Source organism: Trichechus manatus, unplaced genomic scaffold (assembly GCF_000243295.1).
Source record: "Trichechus manatus latirostris isolate Lorelei unplaced genomic scaffold, TriManLat1.0 scaffold00148, whole genome shotgun sequence".
Lineage (NCBI taxonomy): Eukaryota > Metazoa > Chordata > Mammalia > Sirenia > Trichechidae > Trichechus > Trichechus manatus.
Window position 1 is genome coordinate 1,606,534 of NW_004444084.1, and position 22,608 is coordinate 1,629,141.

Consider the following 22,608-nt stretch of genomic DNA (forward strand, 5'->3'; position numbering starts at 1 on the left):
TTAAATTTTTATCATTATTTAGAAAATGTAATGCAATTGTATGCTATGGGGATAAGATGACAAATATGAAAATCAGAGTGGAGTGAAGACTTAGAATTGGATGTTATCTAATAAGAACGTACATGTTATCTCAGTGGAATACCAAGAAGGAGGGCAACAGTAGGCACAAACAGTATTTTATCACTGACATTATTTAGAATTGCCAGCATACGGAGATAATAAAAAGCTGAGTTGTTTTAAATCAGCTTTATAATTGTTTTAAAATTCTCTAGAGACAATGAACCCCCATTTTGCCTGTATTCAGGGCGGAATGCTCCCACTACCCCTTCTCCCATGTTACACCACTGAATGATCTTCATCCAGCCTCTATTTCTGGAGACTTCATTTACTGCCCCATCATATTAATGTACTGTTCCTTCCCACAAAAGCAAAATGACATGGTTTGTAAACAGCCTCTTACGTGTTACCATGGTACTACATCTAGGTTTTTGATCTAATTTTATGACAGCATTCAATAGCAATCATTTTGCAAATCTGCTAGATTTTGTCCAGCCACAAAAATAACTATTTTAAATTTTTTTAAAAGTTCTTACCCATGATTTCAAACCAATGATCTGATGCAATTAAAAAGAAAAGAAAAAAGAAGGTAATGTTTCAAAACATTATGTTTTTAGCACAGAAAATATGATTAAGAATTTCAAAGAGTACTTACAAGTATGTGTTTATTTTTACTTCTCCAGAGAAATCTAGACAAGATCTCTGAGGCACTTGTCATCTTTGTGTTCCATGATTAAATGTGGTTAAACTATACATTTAACTAAGAAGGATTCAAAAATGTTGAGCTCCCATTGATTTATACATTCATCTATCATATGTTGGATAACTACACTGCTAAGGCACAGTGCAGGGGATACAGAAATTATTAAGACTCATTCCCTTACCCTCATCGATTTTATGTCTAAGGAAGAAACAAAAATGGTAATTCCATAATCAAGGAATGCACAAGCTGCTAGGGGAGGATCACAGGTGGAGTTGAGGAAAGCTAAGAAGCAATTCCAGTCGAACTAAGTCATGAAATATGAACAAGACTCAGCCAGGCAAAGAAGTGGAAAAACTATTTCAAGCAAAGGCAACAGCATGATGGAGAGAGGAATAAAATAGTTTGGAGTATTTGGGAAACTACCAGTAGTTTAGCAAAACTGGAGAAAAAGTGTGGGCAAAATGATGCATATCAAATGGTAGGAGTAAGCAGGGGACTGATCATGAAGAGTTCTGTCATGTTTAAGAATAATGCAATTTTTATACTACAGGCTATGGGAAGTAACTGAAATATATTAATGCAAATAATAACACTGAGGCAGACAGCCTCAGAGCCTAACCCTTCTAAGAGACACCTGCTCTGGCTTATCCTCCTACACCAAGCAGAATAAGCTGCACATCTTCTGAAATTATCCTTGACAAGATAACCACAGAACAGCCATAGCAGGTCTCAATCGGTTTTAGCAGGTTTTCTACACCATCTTGGCATTTTAAGTGGCCTATTAGCTCATTAAGTGAAAAATACATATACCCCACCTCTTACATTAATATGCTAATGTAAGAAAAACCAACCTCTTCCTCCATCCTGGAGAATTGAACCCTTGTCTAAAGAAAATGCATAGTCAACCCCAAACCCTGAGTGCCTACATTAAGGTCAATCCTGAATATCCATGATTAATTTGCATTTCCTTGCCTGCTCTCTGTAAAAGACCACCTCTGCAACCTGCCTGCAAGCAGTCTTGGAGGCAGCAGCCCTGATTGCTCCTTTCCTTGCACAATGAAATAAAGGAGGCTTTCTTCTCTCCCACCTTGGCCTCTTGTTTATTGGCTGTAACAAGTCACAACAAGCAGAACCTGGGGTTTCCACCTGGCAACATCATGATCACATTAGTATTTTAGAAAGATCACTCCAACCACAGTAGAGGAAATGGTACTGGGGGCAAGGGACCAGCCAGCAGAATAATGTATTTATCTAGGTGTAAAATGACGAAGGCCTAAATGAAGTCACTGCAGTGAAGATGGCTAGAACAGGATGCATTCGTGAGAAATTTGAAAAATAAATTTGACAAGAGTTGGTGAATAACTAATTGCATCAAAATTTAAGAAGGCATCATGAGAATAACTTGTAGATTTGCAGTGTTCATTACTAGGCCAAGACTGTGGCATCTCCAGTGGCAGGAAATAAAAGAGAAGTAGGTTGTAAGGGAGTAAGAAAGGAAAACAAAAGGGTATTACAGTGGGCTGCCCTGCATGCCACGCATACCCCACTCAATGTATTTCTGATAGGATTATGAATCACCTAGCCCTGCACTAAAAGACAGGCAGGTGACCAAGGGTAACCAATCAGAATCCTTTTGGGAGACTGACATACATGCTGGGGGAGAGGACAGATCTTTAGTCTGGAAACTAAGTTTGATAATGGTAAGCTTGGAGCTACCAATGACCACTGTTAACACTGTGTAGAGATAAGGTGTCATAATATCAATATCAATAGAACTGCCCCATAGGGTTTCCAAGGCTATAATCTTTATGGAAGCAGACTGCCACATCTTTCTCCTGCAGAGCAGCTGGTAGGTTCAAACAGCCAACCTTTCTGTTAGCAGCCAAGCACTTAACCACTGTACCACCAAGACTCCTTAACTATACTACCCCTAAAATATTAGAATATTTTGCTATCATGAAAATAATGCCACTTTTATATTAAGGTAAAATTGTAGGTTCACTAACTGAATCATAGGAGGATTTTCATTTGCAAAATACTTTCCTTTTATGTAACTAAGAAAAAAAAAAACCGTGAAAGCCTAAGAATTTGGAAAAGAAGCCAAATTATTTCAGTAAGCTTCAAAACAAAACATCTCTAATGAAAAAATTGAGATAAATTACCTGTAGGATAACTAAAGCATTTTCTATGGAAAGGTCATCTGATGGTAGGCCTTCACTTTTCCAAATTAACTGCTCACTTTCAGTACAAAGAAATCTCCTCAGATCAAATTCTGAAAAGTTAAAGATTATCAGTAATATTTCACTACAATTATCTTGCAGTTTATGAAGGAAAAGGAACAAAACTATGTGAAACATATTGAAACAAAAGTCCTCTGATCATCCTTGATATCCACATTTAGCACCAGAAGCCAAAGAAAATAAAGTTTAAAAAAGAAAAAGAAAAATGGAGCTCTATTAAGTGTATGTTCCAGACCATAACTAATATCCTAAGGAACCTCGAGGTTCCTAAATTTTATCATATGATATGAAATTAATATAAAATAAAACTAATAAAAAGTTTAACTGCATTCATGCAATATCAAAAATAATTCATTAGTCTTAGTTTAACAGAGTTATTTTAGAGATGAATTATTATATCAAAACATTCACCAGAATTTGGGCAAATCTAAAGTAGCTACAGTATCCTTTAACTTATGGAAAAATTTCCTCATTAAAAAAATATTAATAAAGATAGAAGTGTACATTTTTAGTATACTGAAATTTCAAATTCATGAATAAGTACGAACTTTCAAGGCCAGCTGATTTGGTCCATTCTTCCAAACAGGTTTTTCTCAGATCCTCTGGAGCAGCAGAAAGGTACGTAATAAATGCAGCAGCTAGTTGAGCTCTTTTAGGAAGAGTAGCTAATTCTTCAGTTATCTCTGCAACCTGAAAAAAAAAGAGAGAGAAAGAGAGGTGTATATGGATATGTTCTAACATGGAAGAAAATGAACAGCTTCATAAATCAGTTTTGACTGTGGACGGAAAAATAACTTACTGGTTTATGTCAATACCCCCATCTGGAATATAATCATGAAAATGTAAATATATCAGTAAGGCTTCAGACACTGCTGAATATTCAAAATGTATGAAAACCTGATGTATTTATGGAAAAAAAAGATACTTTCAGTCATTAAGAGTTCCTAATGATTGTAATGAAAGCAGAACTTTCATCCAGACCACAGTTAAATTTTATAAATTTTATACCATATTGTAAAAGAAGATTAAGATGACACAGAAAACATAAGCAAAAACACAAAACAAAGAAAAAACATGAGTACTCATTAGTGACAAGTTTAGTGTCGCCAATGCATAATACTAAGCAGAATGAATAGAGATACAGAAATGGATGAAAAGAGATAGGTAGAGCTGATTGGAGACAGACTGGGAAAGGTTTTACACGTCATGCAAAGGAGTTTTTTTTTTTTTTTTTTAAATTAGTGTAATTTAGATGTAGGTTTACAGAGCAAATTAGTTTCTCATTAAACAATTAATACACATATTGTTTGTGACATTGGTTACCAACCCCATGACATACCAACACTCTCCTCCCCTCGACCCTGGGTTCCCCATTACCAGCTTTCCTGTCCCCTCCTGCCTTCTCATCCTTGTCCCCGGGCTGGTGTGCCCATTTAGTCTCATTTTGTTTTATGGGCCTGTCTAATCTTTGGCTGAAGGGTGAACCTCTGGAGTGACTTCACTACTGAGTTAAAAATGTGTCCAAGGGCCATACTCTCAGGATTTCTCCAGTGTCTGTCTGAACAGTAAGTCTGGTCTTTTTTTTTTGAGTTAGAATTTTGTTCTACATTTTTCTCCAGCCCGGTCTATTGTGATCCCTGTCATAGCAGTCGGTGGTGGTAGCCAGGCACCATCTAGTTGTGCTAGACTCAGTCTGGTGGAGGCTGTGGTCGTTGTGGTCTATTAGTCCTTTGGACTAATCTTTCTCTTGTGTCTTTGGTTTTCTTCATTCTCCCTTGAGGAGCTTGTATTTTAACCTGTGGCTATAGTGAGCCACTGAAAGTTTTTAAGCAATGATGTGAATGATGTAATTAGATAGAGTTTTAGACAAATAATCCAGCTAACAAATGAAGGATAAATTAAAAGGAGAGAGACAAGAGAGACAAGTTAGAAGAATCCAGGTGAGGAATTAAAGGACTGACATTAAGAACAGAAGATAAATGGAACCAGAATGAAAACAATGCACATGTTCACGCACTGTGAAGAATATAACCAATGTGACTGAACAACTTGTGGAGAAACTGTTGAATGGGAACAAAAACTGCTATATAAACCTTCACCAAAAACACAAAAAAATACTATTATAAAAAATAGAGTATAAATATGAGAGATGTTTGCAAATGCATATGAGAAGTAAACAAGAAAGAGTCTAAGAAAACCCCATATTTTTAGTTTTGATTCCTTCAAGAAAGATACCTCAAGTGAGACAGGAAATTTGGGATGAGAAAAAGAAAGAAGTTAATTTAAATATATGAGGTCTGAGTTCCTGAAAAACAACTAAATGCAAACATCTAACGTATAGTTGGGAATATGAGTTTAAAACTTAGCCATCTAGAAATATAGCTCTGGTCATGATCATGGTATAGGTGATATTCATAAGAACGGATGAGACAACCTGAAAGAGTTGTAGAGAAAAGAGCTGAGAATGGGAATATTGAGGACAATCAACATTTACTGGGTGAGCAGATGAGGATGATGTAATGAAGAGAGGACTCTAACTTGCTAAAGAAAAAAAAGTGGCGGGGGTGAGGAAGAGATATGACATTTTCCCATTTGAGGTAACAGAAGAAATGAATGGCCAACAACAGTATCAAATTCTAAAGATTACTATCCTAGTGAAGGCAAAATTAAAAAAAAAAAAAACTTGCTAGGGAGTACTGAATTTTCCATCAACACACTTTTGTCCTTGACCTTCCCTTAAATAATTTAGAAAACTAAAAAGGGAATAGGTTGCTTTGCCTAAAAACCTGTATTTTATGAAGATTAATTCACATAATGGCTATTTAAACCTGGATCATTTATCTTGAGCCAGCTGAAAGTTAAAGGACATTTTCTCTACTTTTTTTTTAACAAATACATTATAGATCTTCTGTATTTTAAAGAAAGACTCCTTTATGACTTCTCAAACAAACCTGTGCATTCCATCTCTTGTGTTCTCTATCAAGCTGATTGATTAAGACTTCTGCAGCTTTAATTGTTTCTTGTGCTTTGCTTACTTCAGCTTCAAGTTTGGCAGCCTCTGAAGTCCTGCTCTGAAATCTATGAAAACATTATAATTTAATTAAAAGCAAATAGGATTTAAGAAAAATTTAATGAAATTATCCTTAGGTAGTAAAGTGAACTTTTATGTGAGAATTTAATTAGTGATAATACTGTATTTGTGTACAATACATCATTAGTAGAACAGACACATTTACCAAATGCATATATTTAAAATCTAGCATTCACTACCTCAAATAACTACAGGGCCTACATGCTCTACTGTGTAATATACAAACTTTGCAGTATGACATTCCAGATCCTGTCATAAAAGTGATCTAATCTACCTTTCTAGTTTTATTTCACTCTATTCCACTATACAGGCAGTCCCCAGTTACAAACAAGATCAGTTCCTAACTGTGTCTTTAAGAATTTGTAGGTAAGTCGGAACAGGTGCATATGGTTTTTATTTAGCCTTACTTTAGTGCAAGAAAAGGCTTGAAGCCTGTTATGGATTGAATTGTGTCCCCAAAAAATATGTGTCGTAAATCCTAACTTCTATGCCTGTGGTTATAATTCCATTTGGGAATGGGTTGTCTTTGTTATGTTAAAAAGATAGGATTAGTGTAGGGCATATCTTGAGTCTCTCTCTTCTGAGATATAAGAGATTAAACAAGCAGAAGAGAGATGGAGTAAGACAGATGCCAAGACCCATGGAGATCTCCAAGGAACTAGGAAGCAGAAGTTGAAGAGATAAGGACCTTCCTCCAGAGCCGAGAAAGCCTTCTCCTAGAGCCAGCGCTCTGAATTCAGACTTCTAGGCTCCTAAACTGTGAGAGGATAATCTTCTGTTTGTTAAAGCCACACACTTGTATTTCTGTTATAGCAGCACTAGATTAACTAAGACAAGCCTCTTCAATGCTTTAAAAGCTGCACGTGAAGCCAGCAAAGGTGACTGTGATGAAGAATATGTTGCAAGTAGGGGTTGGTTCAATCATTTCAAAGTGAGGGCAAATTTACATAACATTAAAGAGCAAGTATGAGTTGTCCATAAGTCAGATGTTTGTAATCCTGGGACTGTCTGTATAGTCCAGTAAAACTATATGTCAACATACGAAGAATTTTATATTTCCAGAAAATGCCCTATCCTTTACCTACTTTGCCCTTCTTCAGTCTACTCCATTTGCCTGAAATATCTTCTAAGCTCTCCCTCATCCCTACCTCACCCCTCACTGTAACTCCCTGAAATATATATCTACCAAAAATATAAATAATATTTCAAAACCCACCTCAAATACACAGCCCATTTTATGTAATCTCTCCCTATGCCCATTTGCCAAAGTTCATAACTTTTTAAAAATTATTTTTCCTTGAAAAATATTTGTATTTTTTTATTTTATTAAATATAATAGTACTATTACATTTATTCGGTCCTTCAACATATATATATTAAGTATCTACAATTGTGCCAAGCATAAAAAAACAGCATGTCATTTAACTCTCAGGAAAAACAGTTCAAAATAAGCATTACAATCCTCATTTTACAGATATGCAAACTTAGATCTCAGTAGAAGATCTAAAATTCATATACAGGTATGTTTGCATTAAATTCTATGCACTTTATAGTATATTTCATTGCCTCTCTAATTTCCCTCTTCTTCCCCTAAACATAAGATTCCAGAACTGTGCTGTCTAATACAGCAGTCACTAGACACATGTTGCTATTTAAATTAATTAAAATTAAATAGAATTAAAAATTCCTCAGCCATATTAGCCACATTTCAAGTGCTCAGTAGCCACATATGGCTACTGATTACCATATTGGATGGTACATATTATAAAATATTTCCATCATCACATAAAGTTCTATGGGATAGTACTGCTCTAGAACTTGGAAAAACAGACTATATTCAGCTCAGCAATTCCAACTGAACTTTGTACATGGTTTTGCAACAAGTATGTGCTGAATGAAATCAACTATTGCATATTTCTGAATAAGTTGTGCATTAAAAATGGCAAATATACCTTAATTACGTCAAAATCAAATTTCAAAATTGATCATTTTTTTTTTCAGTTCCCTTACTCTTCATTAATATACAAGAGAATAAGACTCACAAGATGGAGTCAATTAATTCTTAATTAAGGATCATGGTAAGAAAGAGCAAGTTGACCAGCATTAATTCATTCTTGATAATGCCTCTGTAATAGAAAATGTCATTGTATTACTTAAAACCAGGGCTTCAAACCTATTAGTTCAGGGTGAGAATTTACATTTCTAACAATGTCCCAGGAAGTTATACATAAGAATCACCTGGGGATCTTGTTTCAGTATATCTGGGGTGGAAATGCAAATTCTCAGCTGGGAGCTTGTTAGAAATGCAAATTCTCAGCAGGGGTTCAAACTGGAAGGAACCCTGTTAGAAGCCCTGCTTAAGACTGAAAATTAATTCCTAAGGTTTTTCTAGTAATCCTTCTAAAATATTAGTAGTATGATATAATGCTTAAGATCAGAAACTTTATGGAATCAGACAAATTTAGGATCTAATGCTAGCTTTGTCAACTCCTAGCAGCTCAACTTTATGCAAATAAGTTTCTCTAATCTTTAGCTTCCTAACTGGCAGAATAATATCTACCTCTCAGCATTGTTTTAAGGACTAGAAGAGGTAAATATAAAAAGTACCTAGTACGTTACTTCACAGATAGCAAGTGATTAATAAATGGTGTAGAAACATAGCTACCATATGCTACTCAATATTTGAAAATTAACAGCATATTAAGTAGTGATTGTGAGCATATGATATTGAAAATACATTATATTTATATTTCTCTGATTATACCTAAAAGGAAATGGATGTGATTTTTTTCCTGTTTCTAACACAAAAATTGTTAAATTGTTCTTTTTTAATAAACATACAAAAAATTGAAATAATTGCTTAATGAACACAGAGAAAAAATTCAGTTTGACTCTGAGAAACTTCTTTCCTTGGACAATAATTTGTCTTCCATTAAAAAAAGGAAGTATGACACACCATTTAAAAAAACAAACAAACTATAACTTATAGAAAAGTATTAGTCTCATAAAACTGAAAGCAAACTATAACACACACCATATTTAATTGTATATTCTCCAGCTTTCAAAACTTCATAATTTTAAAAGAAAACGTTCCTACATCTATAATAATTCCCATGCCAATGTTTTCTATCCTGTATTGAACAGCAATCACAGAGACGCAGAAGTATGTGAAGGACCTTAAGATTAATCATATCCATAAATAATGCTTAAATTTCAATACAATATTTGCATGATGGAACTTCTTTTTCGACACCAAGCCAGAAAAAAGTTAAGGAACTGAATTTTTTTTTAATGTGATAATATACCCTTAGAATGATTATAGAATAGGTGGTCCTGCAACATCATCTAAAATAAAGGAGTCTAAAAGCTTAAAGTTAAAGGAAGAAATGAAATGTCAAATGTAAACATTACCACCATTACCTTCGATTGCTCTTGTTCATTTTTCTTGCCAATGCTTTGGAATGAATATATATTCATACATACATACAGACATATAAATATAATAGATAAATATACAAAGGGAGACTTAAAGATTTTTGATCTCTTCAAAACTTTTTAAAAAGGAGTACCTTCTGTATTATTCTATACTCCTCTATTTTAGAGTAACAAATCATAAAAAGGAGTCAAAGTAGTGATAATAACTAGTTTTACAAAATTAGAAATCAGTTGAGGTACCTGTTTTCAAATATTCAAGATACATTTCAAAACCTAACTTACTTCTCTTTGAGTTCTGATACTTTTTGACCAACAGAATTAAGAAGCTCCTCTAGTTTCCTTTTTCTGTCTTCTGTTTTCCTCAAATTCCTAAAATATAAATCAATTTTACAAAAACCATTCTATTTTAGATATCAACAATAAAGCAGCAGTGGCACCTTAAAATATAAATTTGCAGGAAATAAAACACAAGGAAAACTGTCAGTAATTCAGTGCTTATAATACCTTCGCTTAGAATTTGTTAAGAAAAGCAATGCTAATATTAAAATTATATCCTTTGGCTCAATTATAATACTTCCAGGACTCTATGTTTTAAAAAAAAAAAAAACTAGTGAACATAGATTACTGAATAAAAATGGTAGATTACACATATTCATTTATCTTCTATCCCTTCTAAAACTCCACTAAAATGAAACAAAGGAAATAAAAGAGGTATATACATGCACAAGAATAAAGAGACTGGAAGAGAAAATTAATGCGAAGAGAAATGTCAATAAAATTTTGAAAGGTGATAATTGGCATACTGGAATGCAAAATGTCAAAAGCTAAATGTCTCCAGCGAGAAAAGCCAAAAAGAAGCAGATCCCCAAAATGTCAGAAAATTTGGACACCATGTGCCTCTAAAAGCAGAAACAGACCTAAATACGGAGGATTACTTAATAGTCAAAAGTATAAAGAGTTTGACCTCATTGAGTGGACTAACCTCTCATCATAATCCAGAACATTGGAGGCCAAGCTTGTAACACTCACCTATCCCCATCCACCCCAGGTAGAAGATATGAGAATTCTTCCAGAGAAAATGACTGACCCTCTCCCCAAAAAAATAAAACAGGAAAAAAAACACAAATATTGAGGGGTTGCCATCAAATGGCCAGTCCACACTTGATCACCCACAGTGAAGCTAAGCAGTCAATGAGTTCAGGCTACACATTCAGAGCTTCCAGTCAGATTTCCAGTACAAAAATGTGTATCTGACACTTACGATTCTAATCCTGCCTGCTCAGTTTCCAAAGGCTGAATTCGTTCCAAGACATGGGAATACTGGACATTGGCTTTAACCCAGGCAGCCAAAGGAGCAGCTGCAGTACTGGCACGCTTAGCATTCTGAAAAATCCAATAGAAGTTATTCGACATTCTAAATTAGTTTCAAATAAAAGCAAAGTAAATCCTAGTACATTTTAATTAAGCACTTATTTAATATCTTAGTCCAAATAATAAGTTTTTGGCTTACAGATTAAAAAAAAACAAAGTGAACTGCTATTTTGATTAAGAGAAATGTACATGAACTCTACTTTTTCTTTTAAAATGAATCTTTTTGAACCATATACAACCATTAGTATAATGATATTTTATCAACATAAGTAATTACTCTATTAGTCGTTTATGATAAATACTTGTGCCACCAACAACAATGTTGAAGCATCGATTATTTCTCTTCTATAGATGTGATTACATGCTTAATAGATGAAAGCAATTTTGAAACCAGTTCTGCTGGTGTCCAAGAAGATGTACATAACATTTTAAATAAGGGATCTAAAAAATACCAGAACTATGGGACTTAAACTGTTCACTAAAATTACAGATACAACTATCCTAACACGGGTATCTGTTATTATATGACAAATATACAGGAAGAAGTAAATGAATACCAGGCAATTTGAAAGTAAAGAAATGCTGGCTGGGAACTCACCATTAATGGCAGATACTAAGATTCAAACACCACTTCAGATAATCAGTCTCTCTCCCTGCTACCTGGCTTCTGATTTACTTTATTTGGCAGATAAATGTTTCACAGCTATAGTATCTACAGCTTATTTTCATTTATATATTTTTTTTATATTTTAGGTGATGGTCATCATCTTTTAATAAGAATAATACAGTACAGTATGAAAAAGAATATTCTTGGCATACTGTTAAAAATTACCTTTGGATCAAAAGAGCCCTTATTTTTAAAAAGAAGTTCTTCAACACTCTCTCTTATTTCCTTTGGAATATTTCGTGCATCAAAAGTTGCAATGTCTTCTCTTACACCTCTTTTTGCAAGGAAACTAAAATTAAAGCATATTACTTCAAATGAGGTTAAATTAAGTTTGCTATTTCTGACAAAGGCATCAATTTAACAAAATAATGTATGCAATACTTTATTCCATTAGGTAGCAAAAAAATAGGGTACTAAAAAATTTAAGCTTCTATTACACTATTCACCACCTTCTATAGCCAACAATCAGAAACTCTAGAAAGATGAACAACAGTCTTTCTAATTTTCTGTGAAAAACTGAAGCAAGAAGTCAAATGAAAGAATTAGAACCCTGTTATTCTACTCACATCCCTTCTTGTGAACTATTGGGTAACCATTTGCACCAGGATATGCCAATACTTACAGCACTTTCATAGTTAAAGTTTGTAGAAGAAAAAAGTGCTCCCTTAACTTAAATCTCCTCCCCAATCTCCATGTGTTAAAATAACTCTTCACTATCAACCTAGATCCTAAAATGTACTTTAACATCAGCAAACTGTACACCATTATAATGTGAAACTTAAAACTGCATAGTTCCATATACAGTTAACATTCAGCCCTGTCTTTTCCACCTAACATCTTCCTTGTATTCTTTATGTATGTCTCTCTCTCTGTCAAGAGTGCAAGAATCTTTCAAAATAGTAACTGAATTTTCTTCATCAGTGTATCACAGTAAAATCACAGTGCTTTGTACTGTGTAAAGACCAAATAAATGATTTAATTTACTGAGACTTCTTAAAGATTCTAAGACATTCCTTTTTTTCCTTTCTGACACCTTTAATAATCAGTTATAAAGAAAGGAATATACAGATCTTAACATATGATGACACTGAATATTTTGAAATTTCAAAGCAATATGTGTCACCAGATTGTTAGATGAAGCTCGGTTTGAGAAACAATGTAAGAAATATAAAAAATCATGAAAGAGTACATATTTCATTACTGAAATAACATTTTTTTCAAAAATTCAAAAACTTACCTTTTCATGCTCACCCAAGATGTATCAAAGATACCCATCAACCTTAAGACTCCTTCAAGAATGTCTCTGATTATATCAGGTGGCATGCGCAGTGAGCGAATTTCTGAAAGAGATTCTGGCTTAATGTTTCCAACTGCTAGTTTAGCTTCATTGACTAAAGGCTAAAAGAGAAAAAAGGTATTTTTGCTTTCATATTATAAAGAAAAATCTTTAATGCATTAAAAATTATCTAATATTTATTGTCATTTTAATCAAATTGACTACAATTACTAACGGCTCTTCAAGTATCAAAATGTTCTGAAAGACAATAAGTACAAAATGTTCAAGTTGAGAAAATAAGAGCTCTTGCCACCATGAACTGCAACAATCAGGCAAATTTAATTTGTTTCACACTACCATTTTCAAAAGGCTCTTTACTGAATAATGAAGATTATATTCTAGCACTAGTTTACTCAAGTCTGGAGAAAAAGAGCTTCAAAGTTTGTCTTAATTTACCTTCAACACATTTTTTTCCTCTACAATTAAAAAAATATGGTTCAAGGATAATGAAGATTATTTTTAACAATCATCCTTAACTCACTTACTGTTCCTAGCAAACCTTCCTTCTAGCTTTTCTCTCATATATAATGAATGTCACATGTTGATAATACTATTGACAACCTGTGATATGCAGATGACACAACCTTGCTTGCTGAAAACAAAGAGAACTTGACGTACTTAAAGATCAAAGACCACAGTCTTCAGTATGGATTACACCTCAACATAAACAAAACAAAAATCCTCACAACTGGACCAATAAGCAACATCATGATAAACGGAGAAAATACTGAAGTTGTCAAGGATTTCATTTTACTTGGATCCACAATCAATTCCCATGGACGCAGCAATCAAGAAATCAAATGACACATTGCATTGGGCATATCTACTGCAAAAGACCTCATAAAAATGTTAAAAAGCAAAGATGTCACTTTGAGGACTAAGGTGTGCCTGACCCAAGCCAAGGTATTTTCAAATATCTAACATGCATGCAAAAGCTGGACAATGAATAAGGAAGATGGAAGAAGAATTGATGCCTGTGAATTACAGTGTTGGCAGAGAATATCGAATATAGCATGGACTGCCAGAAGAATGAACACATCCGTCTTGGAAGTACAGCCAGAATGCTTCTCAGAAGCAAGGATGGCGACACTTTGTCTCATGTACTCTGGACATGTTATCAGAAGGGATGAGTCCCTGGAGAAGGGCATCATGCTTGGTAAAGCAGAGGGTCAGCAAAAAAGAGGAAGACCCTCAACGAGATGGACTGACACAGTGGCTGCAACAACGGGCTCAAACACAGCAATGCCATTGTGAAGATGATGTAAGACCAGGCAGTGTTTCGTTCTGCTGCACACAGGGTCGGTATGAGTCGGAACCGACTCGATGGCACATAACAACAACAGCATTAGAAAATAATGCACTACAAACAATGTTTAAACTCCTATATACAGATGGTAGTCAAAACAACAAAAATTGATGTGTCTTTTTTTAACTTACCTGTACTTCTTTTAATTCATCATCAATTTTATTTTTTCTTTCTTCAATTTTAACGACTTCTTCTGCTATTTTGTGCTTTAGTCTTTCCAGTTCTGTCTTTTGTTCACTAGCATCCTACAGGAATATTTAAAGAGCATTCCAATCAATTTTAATGTATTTGATATTTAAAAGCATTATAGCAAAAACATAGAAACTTCTTTCAAAATTACATTTTATTTCTTTCTGATTGCCAAAACAATAAATGCTCATTATACAAAATTCAAACAAGTCAGAAAATTTTTAAATTTTAATTTTTAAAATGACAGTAATAATGCACATCTCACATTTATAACAACCCAGGGAGGTCAGTCCTATTATTATCTTATAAATGAAGAAACTGAAAATAAAAGTCTTTTAATTTTTTTTTCTCATTTTACTGTGTTTTAGGTGAAAGTTTAGAGTGCAAATTAGTTTTTCATTCAAAAATTTATACACGAATTGTTTTGTGACATTATTGCAATTCTCACAATGTGTCAGTACTCTCCCTCTTTCTACCCCTGGCTCCCCGTGTCCATTCATCCAGTTTTCCTGTCCGTTCCTGCCTTCTTGTCTTTGCTTTTGGGCAAGACTGCCCATTTGGTCTTGTATGCTTGACTGAACTAAGAAGCACATGCCTCATGTGTGTTACTGTTTGTTTTACACCCCACTGGCGTCGAATCAATTCCGACTCATAGCGACCCTATAGGACAGAGTAGAACTGCCCTATAGGGTTTTCAAGGAGCAACTGGTGGATTTAAACTGCTGATCTTTTGGTTAGCAGCCAAATGCTTAGCCATTGTGCCACCAGGGCTCCGTCTGTTTGATTTATACGCCTGCCTAATCTGTGGCTGAAAGGTGGACTTCTGGAGTGGCTTCAGTTCTGAGTTAGCAGAGTGTCCATGGGCCATAGTCTAAGGGGTTCCTCCAGTCTCTGTCAGAACAGTGAGACTGGTCTTTTTTTGTGAATTTGAATTTTGTTCTACATTCTTCTCCCGCTCTGCTCAGCACTCTCTATTGTGATCCCTGTCAGAGTGGTCAGTGGTGGTAGCCGGGCACCATTTAGTTCTTCTGGGGTTAGGCTGGCAGAGGCTATGGTTCATCTGTTCTGTTAGTCCTCTGCACTAATAATTTCCTTGTGTCTTTGGTTTTCTTCATTCTGCTTTTCTTATAGTTTTAATTATAGAAACAATACTAATAATTCTTAGAGACTAAACAGTGTATTAGAAGTTCATATTTCTATACTTTTAATTACATAAAAAAATTAATTGAAATCCAAAGCATATCAATAATATGATGGCAAATATCTGAAAAAAATGAATAAAGATTAAAAGAACACTAAATTGTATGTTAACATCATATGATCTCTTTGTTCATGAATACAAAATCCAAGGGTGTTAGGTGCAACATAACATAAAACATAACAACATAAAAATGTTCGCATATTATGAATGTTTATATTTGGTTTAACTGAAAACCAAAGAGGAAATTTCTCAAGAAACCTTTCAGGAACCCTTACAATACTGGTTACTAATATTTACTAGTTACTGTAATCAATCAGGGAGCATAAAAAATGCTGATGCTTGGGGTTCTACTGCCAGAGATGTTGATGTACTTGATCTGAATGTAGCCTGGGTATAGAAATTATTAAACCCTTCTCTGCAGCCAAAATTGAGAATCACAAAATCAACCAACTTGTCCTTACATCCCATTCTTATCTTCAGGTATTTTATACATTAGGTCGCTTGGACTATACTCCATTCCAAAAATATTCTTACCTTTGTACCTCTGCTATTATTCCTCAATAGGAAGACTATTCTGTCTCCACACATCAAAGTTTTCATTTAAGGACAAGCTCATATGTTCCTTCTTTTATTAACCTGCTCTGCCAATGGAAAGTTATCCCTAATTCTGAGCTCCTACATCATTTAATTTGTATTTTTCTTATGCTGCAGACATAGAGTAGAAAGCTTTAGAAGTTGGACAGTTTGGTATTTTAGCTCTTTCCAGACACTTACTTTTGCAAAATACCAAACAGAAAGGTCAGTTTTTTTATAATTAACCAGAGTTATTATGTTATGAGATGAATCGTTATTCTGCTTCTGGATGTCTGCAAGGCAATACAATCAGCTACAGAGTTAGAAACACTTCTTCTCAGAACAGTCCAGAGAAAAAAGTAACACAGTACTCAATGTGTATTTCTAATGTACACTAGTCTGCCAGTACAGGAGGCACATATAGTGTTGAATATTTTCCTTTTATAAACATACAATTATCAACAATGTTACTTATCCTCTATATAGCTTTTGCTTTTCTCACATTTCCTGTTTTTCCTTTAAGGTAAGTAGTATTTGGCAAATTCTTTTAACAGTAAGAATAGCTGGCTGCGTTAAACCAATATTTATATTAAGTTGGTTCCAAAATGACTTGAGAAAAAGAATATGCTAAAGTTATATAGTATGAAAATTATGTTTGCATTTCTGATGTATTATTTAGCAGGTCAGGTAGTCAATAAATTATCTCGGAAACACTGAACACGTACATAACCATCAATTATCTGAAAAGGTTATTTGCTTTGGAAATTCCTCATATGCCAATGGATTTGATTTTGTCATATCAGATGAAATCTTCTTTTGATTAAGTCATTCAAATCAGGCCACATGTCCCTCGTTTAAAGCTCACAAAAGATTCTATGTATACTCGTATTTCCAGATGTTCTACATCCCTGCCAACACTTGGTATTCTCAGTCTTAATTTTACCCGTTCAAGTGGATGGTAGTAGTGTCCAACTGGGGTTTTATTTTACATTTCCTTGATGACAAATGATGTTCAGCATCTTTTCATGTATTTATAGCCAGTCATATATTTTCTTTGGTGAAGCGTCTGTTCAAATCTTTTTATTATTATTGAGTTGTAAAGAGTTTTTATATATTCTGATACAAGTCATTTATCAGATATTTGTTCTGCAAATATTTTCTCCAAGTCTGTGGCTTGCCTTTTCATTTTCTTCGTAATTTATTTTAAAGAACAGAGGTTCTTAATTTTGATGATGGTAAAAGCCCAAGTTTTTTCTCTCTACATGGATATCCAAATATTCCAGCACCATTTTTGAAAAAGATCATACTTTCCTCTATTTAATTGACATTGTTTCTATAAAATCAATTGACCACATATGTGTAAATCTATTTCTGGACTTCATAGTGTTCCAATGATCTACATTTCTATTTTTACAACATTACCACACTGCTTTGATTACTATAGCTTTACAGTAAGTCTTGAAACCTTAAACTTAACTTTATTTTTTTTTGATAATTCTTTTATTTATTTATTTATTTATTTATTTTTTATTGTACTTCAGGTGAAGGCTTACTAAACTTAACTTTAGATCTTCCAACTCCGTTCCTTTTTTAAGCCTTTTTGTGGCATATGCTTTGAAAATGATATATATATGCATTACTGATAAGTATTAAAGTTAATTTAAATAAAAGAGTCATTAGAGTTGAACTAAGGTAACAATCATCAACATATGTGAGATACAGTCAAATTAATAGAATTTAATGGCTCATTAGATGTAAGATATGAGGGAACAGAAGTCTAGTATAATTTATAAGCTCTATTTTGATAATTAGCTATACTGCAGTGCTATACCCTGAGTAAAGGAATACAGAAGAGAAAATTATGAGTTCAGCTTTGAACCTGCTTCAGTTTGCAATTATCAATGTCTATAAGACTTCCAAGAAAACATGTCTAACAGATAATTGGATATTTGAGTCTGAAGCTCAGAGCAGAGGTTAGGGCTAAAGGACGAAATAGATGGTCAGTATGTAGTTGGCAGTAAAAAGTAAACTAATGGACAACAGCATCCTGCGAGAGTGTGCAGACATAAAAGAATAACTGTACGAAGAATGAAGTCACGGAAATCTCCTTTAAAAGAGCTCAACAAAAGAATGGCAATTACTAAAAGGATACATAATCAAAATATAAAATATCATGAAAGTCTAAATAGAATGAATAAAGACATTCTGTAAATCCTGAGAATATTAAAAGCAGGGAAAACCCTTGACGACTGAAGAAGAAAATTTTAAGTAAAATAAGAGGAAATGCCAACTTAACTGGCAGAGAGTAAAACAAAACCAGTTTCAGACAGATACACAGACATCTGAAATATAACAAGGGTTTAGATAAACTAGCATATGATCAATGGAGGACAATGCGGGAAGATACTATGCTCTTCCACAAAAGTTCAAGAACACAATACTATCAGTCTGATCAAGCATGAACAAACAATATTTTTTAAACCCACATAAGTAAAAACGTTGTTTTTCACACTGATTGACAATCCGGCACAAATGGTCTCCCTATTGTTTACATTTTTGTGTCTACTCTAAGCATTACCTGCATTGATACTGTGATCTCTTGAAGGGCAGCATCTGCTTCATCTTGCTTAGTTTTAAGTAACACACTTTGTTCTCCAGCTTTTCTGTTCAATTCATCCACAAGAGCTTTAGCTTCATTTAGTTTAGATACACCAGCCTACATCAATAAAATATTGACTGACAGTATTAAAAAAAAGAATTTTATAAGAATAAGAATCAAGCAAAAGTGTAAATCTGTACATATAAACCATTAGCAAGAGGACTTAGGTTTTTTCCTATTGCTAACGTATTCAAGTGAAAGAGATTCTTTAAGGCAGCATCATAAACACCATCCATTAAAGAAAAGGAATATTACTGAATTGGGAAAAAAAAAAAAAAAAAAGCAAGACTATTACTGTAATCTAGTGGACAATATAGGTAGTTAAATTGATGCTGTTTTCCCAGACATTTAATACAGTACAATATTTATACTAAATATATGCCACAGGCAACATGGCATTGTGATTTACATAATCTTTCCTTCCTATATACAGTTTAAAAAATTCAAGATTACCAGTATTGTACCTGCAAGTGACTTTGTCTTTTTAATAATTCCTTTTTCTTGCTGCTACTAATGGCAGAATACACATGTAAAAAGGTCATATACCGGCTTGGTGTAGCACCATGTGCTTTACAAGACTCATGGATTAATAAAAATGATTTTAGAAAATCAGGATCGACTAAAAATAGAAAAGAAAAAGATGACTTAATATGTGCATGACCCATTTAGAATATTAGAGAAAACAATCTTAACTCTTAACTTCATACCAGATACTTCCAGTCTAAGTATAAATATGATATTTCATCTTTGCTTTAAGATGCCAGGTATTCCCAGACATCTATTCACAGCTCCCATTTTCCTTATAAATTTGGTATTATTTAGTTTTAGTGGTCTCTATCTTTCTACTGTTATATATATCTCTTGAACATTTTTATTACTTCAAGAAAGACAGATAAATCTACAGACTCATAATATATAAATTAATCGGGAATACATAACACATATAATGCAAATGTATGCTCAATAAAAGTTGCCTGGACGGAAAAGTGATACCAAACCAAATAACACCTATCCCCTCCCATTTGACATAGGGAGAAACAGGACTTCAGAAGCCAAAAAAATTAAGAATAAGCTCACAACAGATTCAATATATCCATTACCAAACACATTATCTTCCTCTCACCCCATTAATCCATTTCCCTCTGAATTCAGTGAACGGAATCAGCCTCTAATGAGTTTTCCAAGTAAGACTCTGAGAAACATCCTTGACTCCTCCTTCTTCCTTGTATGTCACAGACACTACCTGATCAAGTGCTCTTTAGATTACTTCCTAATATCCCCAAGTCCATCCCCTCCTCTCCATTCTTATTATGTCTTCCTTGGTTCAGGTCTTCATCATGTCTTTCTTAGATTACTGCAATAAACTTCTAAAAGTGGTGTAATTGCCTTTGGTGTCTCCTTATAAGAATCTATTTTCTATTAATTGAAGGAAAGGATGGATCCAGAAAGTTATTTTTCTATATGAAGTCTCTGGTTACATCCCTATTTAAAATCTCAATAACCCCAAATCACCCATAAGACAAATCCAAATTCCTTAGCATAACATGGAATGCTCTTCAATACTGGACCCTGTCTACTTTTTACTCTTCATCTTGTAGTCTACTATTTATATGTCCTATGTGCTATGTGTCAGCCCTTTAGGCTGTTTATGGTTCCATGAAAATGTCTGTTTTATTTCTCCAAACCTCTTGTATGCTACTCCTTCTGACCAGAATGCCTTCCCCATGCTACCTGTCTGGGCAATGTCCATATTCCTATAAGACATGCCAGTTAGAAATTTTACTTCCCAATGTACTTCATATAAAACTCTACCATTACTTATCTTGCTATATCAGAATTTTATGTTCATTTATAACATAATTCTTGCTATCACTAGACTATGAGCTACTTACTCATCTCTAATATGTAGCCCAGTATCTAATATAAAATAAGCTCATTAAATAATTGATGATGGGTTAGATGAATAAAAGAATGAACAAATAAGCTGTAGCATAGAAAGAAAAATAAAGACCACATTCTAAATTAATTTGGAGTTGGGAAAATATTATGCCTATACTCAAAGAATATCATGACAATTTTGTTTTCTACGAATTGAGTTGTATGACATATCTGAGTGATAACCAAAATGAAAACTTTAGGCTACTAGCCAAAGACTCTAAGCAATACAAGCAGATCCCTCAGATCACTCAGGTCAGAAAAATAATTTTTTTAATTTCTTAAATTCAAACAATAGATTTTCTGTTAGATCATATGAAACGGTATAATTATTACTTTAAAAATAAAGAAGGCTTTAAAATTTAGTTTGCATCAGAAGTCTAACTTGGTTACATTTAGCACTGTTCAAATTCATAATAATTATGAATATTTACTTAGAAGAATGGCAATTATTTCACAAATAAAAATCAAATAAAATCAATTTCATCAAAATACTACCTGAATGTTTTTTCTTTTCTTCTTTCCTTTTTTTCTCACTATATTTTTCTTCACCACCTGTTTCACAACCGAGTAACATTTCAGGTATCTAAAACACGAAGAGCATTACTTTAAACTGCAAATCAATATGAAAAAGTTTAAGTAAATCCAATATCAGAGGTTAGAAATCTTTAAAGAAAAAATACTATCACTTGAACTTTTCTTCTAGGATTCTTTGCAGACTAACAGGGAAAAAAATGAATATATCAACCTTTAGAAGATATTATTTCCTGGACAATATTTTGACACATCAACCATTAATTAATCGCAAATTAATGACACATAAGGAAAAGCTCCAACATCTCACTTGAAAAATGATTAAAACCCTACTGCCATCAAGTCGATTCTGTCTAATAGCGACCCTACAGGTCGGTTAGAACTGCCCTGTAGGGTTTCCAAGGCTAAAAATGATTAGGCTGCATAAAAATGAACGCAATCACATTTTTGGTTTAATCAGAAAATAATCACAGATGTCACTGAAAATCATACCGCAATAAAAATACAATATCTTACATAGTATCATGATAATAAAGTGCCTTCATGGCATAGATTTTCAGATTTCTTGAGTAAGAAATAATTAAACAGAAATGAAAACCACCAGATTTTACAACTAATAATTGTAAAAACTATTATCTAGAAATGGCTGATTTTTTACCAATATCACAAATAAGCAAATAACGTTTCATAAACAGGTATCATTATCATTAAAGAAAATATAACTTTATAAGAATATTACTTTAGAATATACAAAGGAACCTTAGTTTCCTATAAAAAGTTAAAGTAGTAGAACCCTAAAATTTTAAAATTAATCTAAATAGTTTCAACTTCTTTCACCTGATACAACTGACATTCAGAATAAGAGGAAACACAAGTAATCTACATAATTTGGTCAAAAAGTCATTTTACAAATATCTCAGATTGAGTAAAATAAAGTGCAAAAGGTCCCTGCACTAATGGAGAATTTAAAAGTGCCATGGTTCTTTAGCTGAAGAGTATGTTTGTTTTGTTTGTTTGTTTTCTTAACCACTTTCATTGATTTTACCTGATTCTGATGAAACACTAAAGCTTCATAAGACTATTTTAAATTTATACTTTAAAAACAATGGAGATTTGTTTCTCTGAAAACTCACTTTCCTTAGTCTATTACTAAACAAAATTCTTCATTAGCAAAGTTTTCCTTCCTGAATTCACTGACATTCCCCTTGCCTCCACCTTCCATCTTTGGAGACAAAAATGTCACTCAAGCATATCATACATTCTAAAAAAATTGAATGAGTATATTAACCCTATTAATTTTACTTTATTCTC

The 22,608-nt window shown here is 33.5% G+C and overlaps 1 protein-coding gene across 2 annotated transcripts in view; it reads right to left on the bottom strand.

Moving 5' to 3' along the window:
- Nucleotides 1-22,608, bottom strand: part of DYNC2H1 (dynein cytoplasmic 2 heavy chain 1) — a 376,170-nt gene that overhangs the window by 240,270 nt on the left and 113,292 nt on the right. Inside the window, exons 53-64 of one of the 2 annotated variants that reach the window (XM_004385852.2) lie at nt 21,262-21,349; nt 19,293-19,447; nt 18,748-18,885; nt 14,338-14,451; nt 12,802-12,962; nt 11,730-11,853; nt 10,788-10,909; nt 9,809-9,895; nt 5,952-6,078; nt 3,549-3,690; nt 2,923-3,032; nt 594-614 (exon numbers count right to left, since the gene is read on the bottom strand). In XM_004385852.2, coding sequence (XP_004385909.1) covers nt 594-614; nt 2,923-3,032; nt 3,549-3,690; nt 5,952-6,078; nt 9,809-9,895; nt 10,788-10,909; nt 11,730-11,853; nt 12,802-12,962; nt 14,338-14,451; nt 18,748-18,885; nt 19,293-19,447; nt 21,262-21,349 — 1,389 coding nt within the window. The remainder of the gene's footprint in view (nt 1-593; nt 615-2,922; nt 3,033-3,548; nt 3,691-5,951; nt 6,079-9,808; nt 9,896-10,787; nt 10,910-11,729; nt 11,854-12,801; nt 12,963-14,337; nt 14,452-18,747; nt 18,886-19,292; nt 19,448-21,261; nt 21,350-22,608) is intronic. The other variant, XM_004385853.2, reaches the window with a different exon arrangement.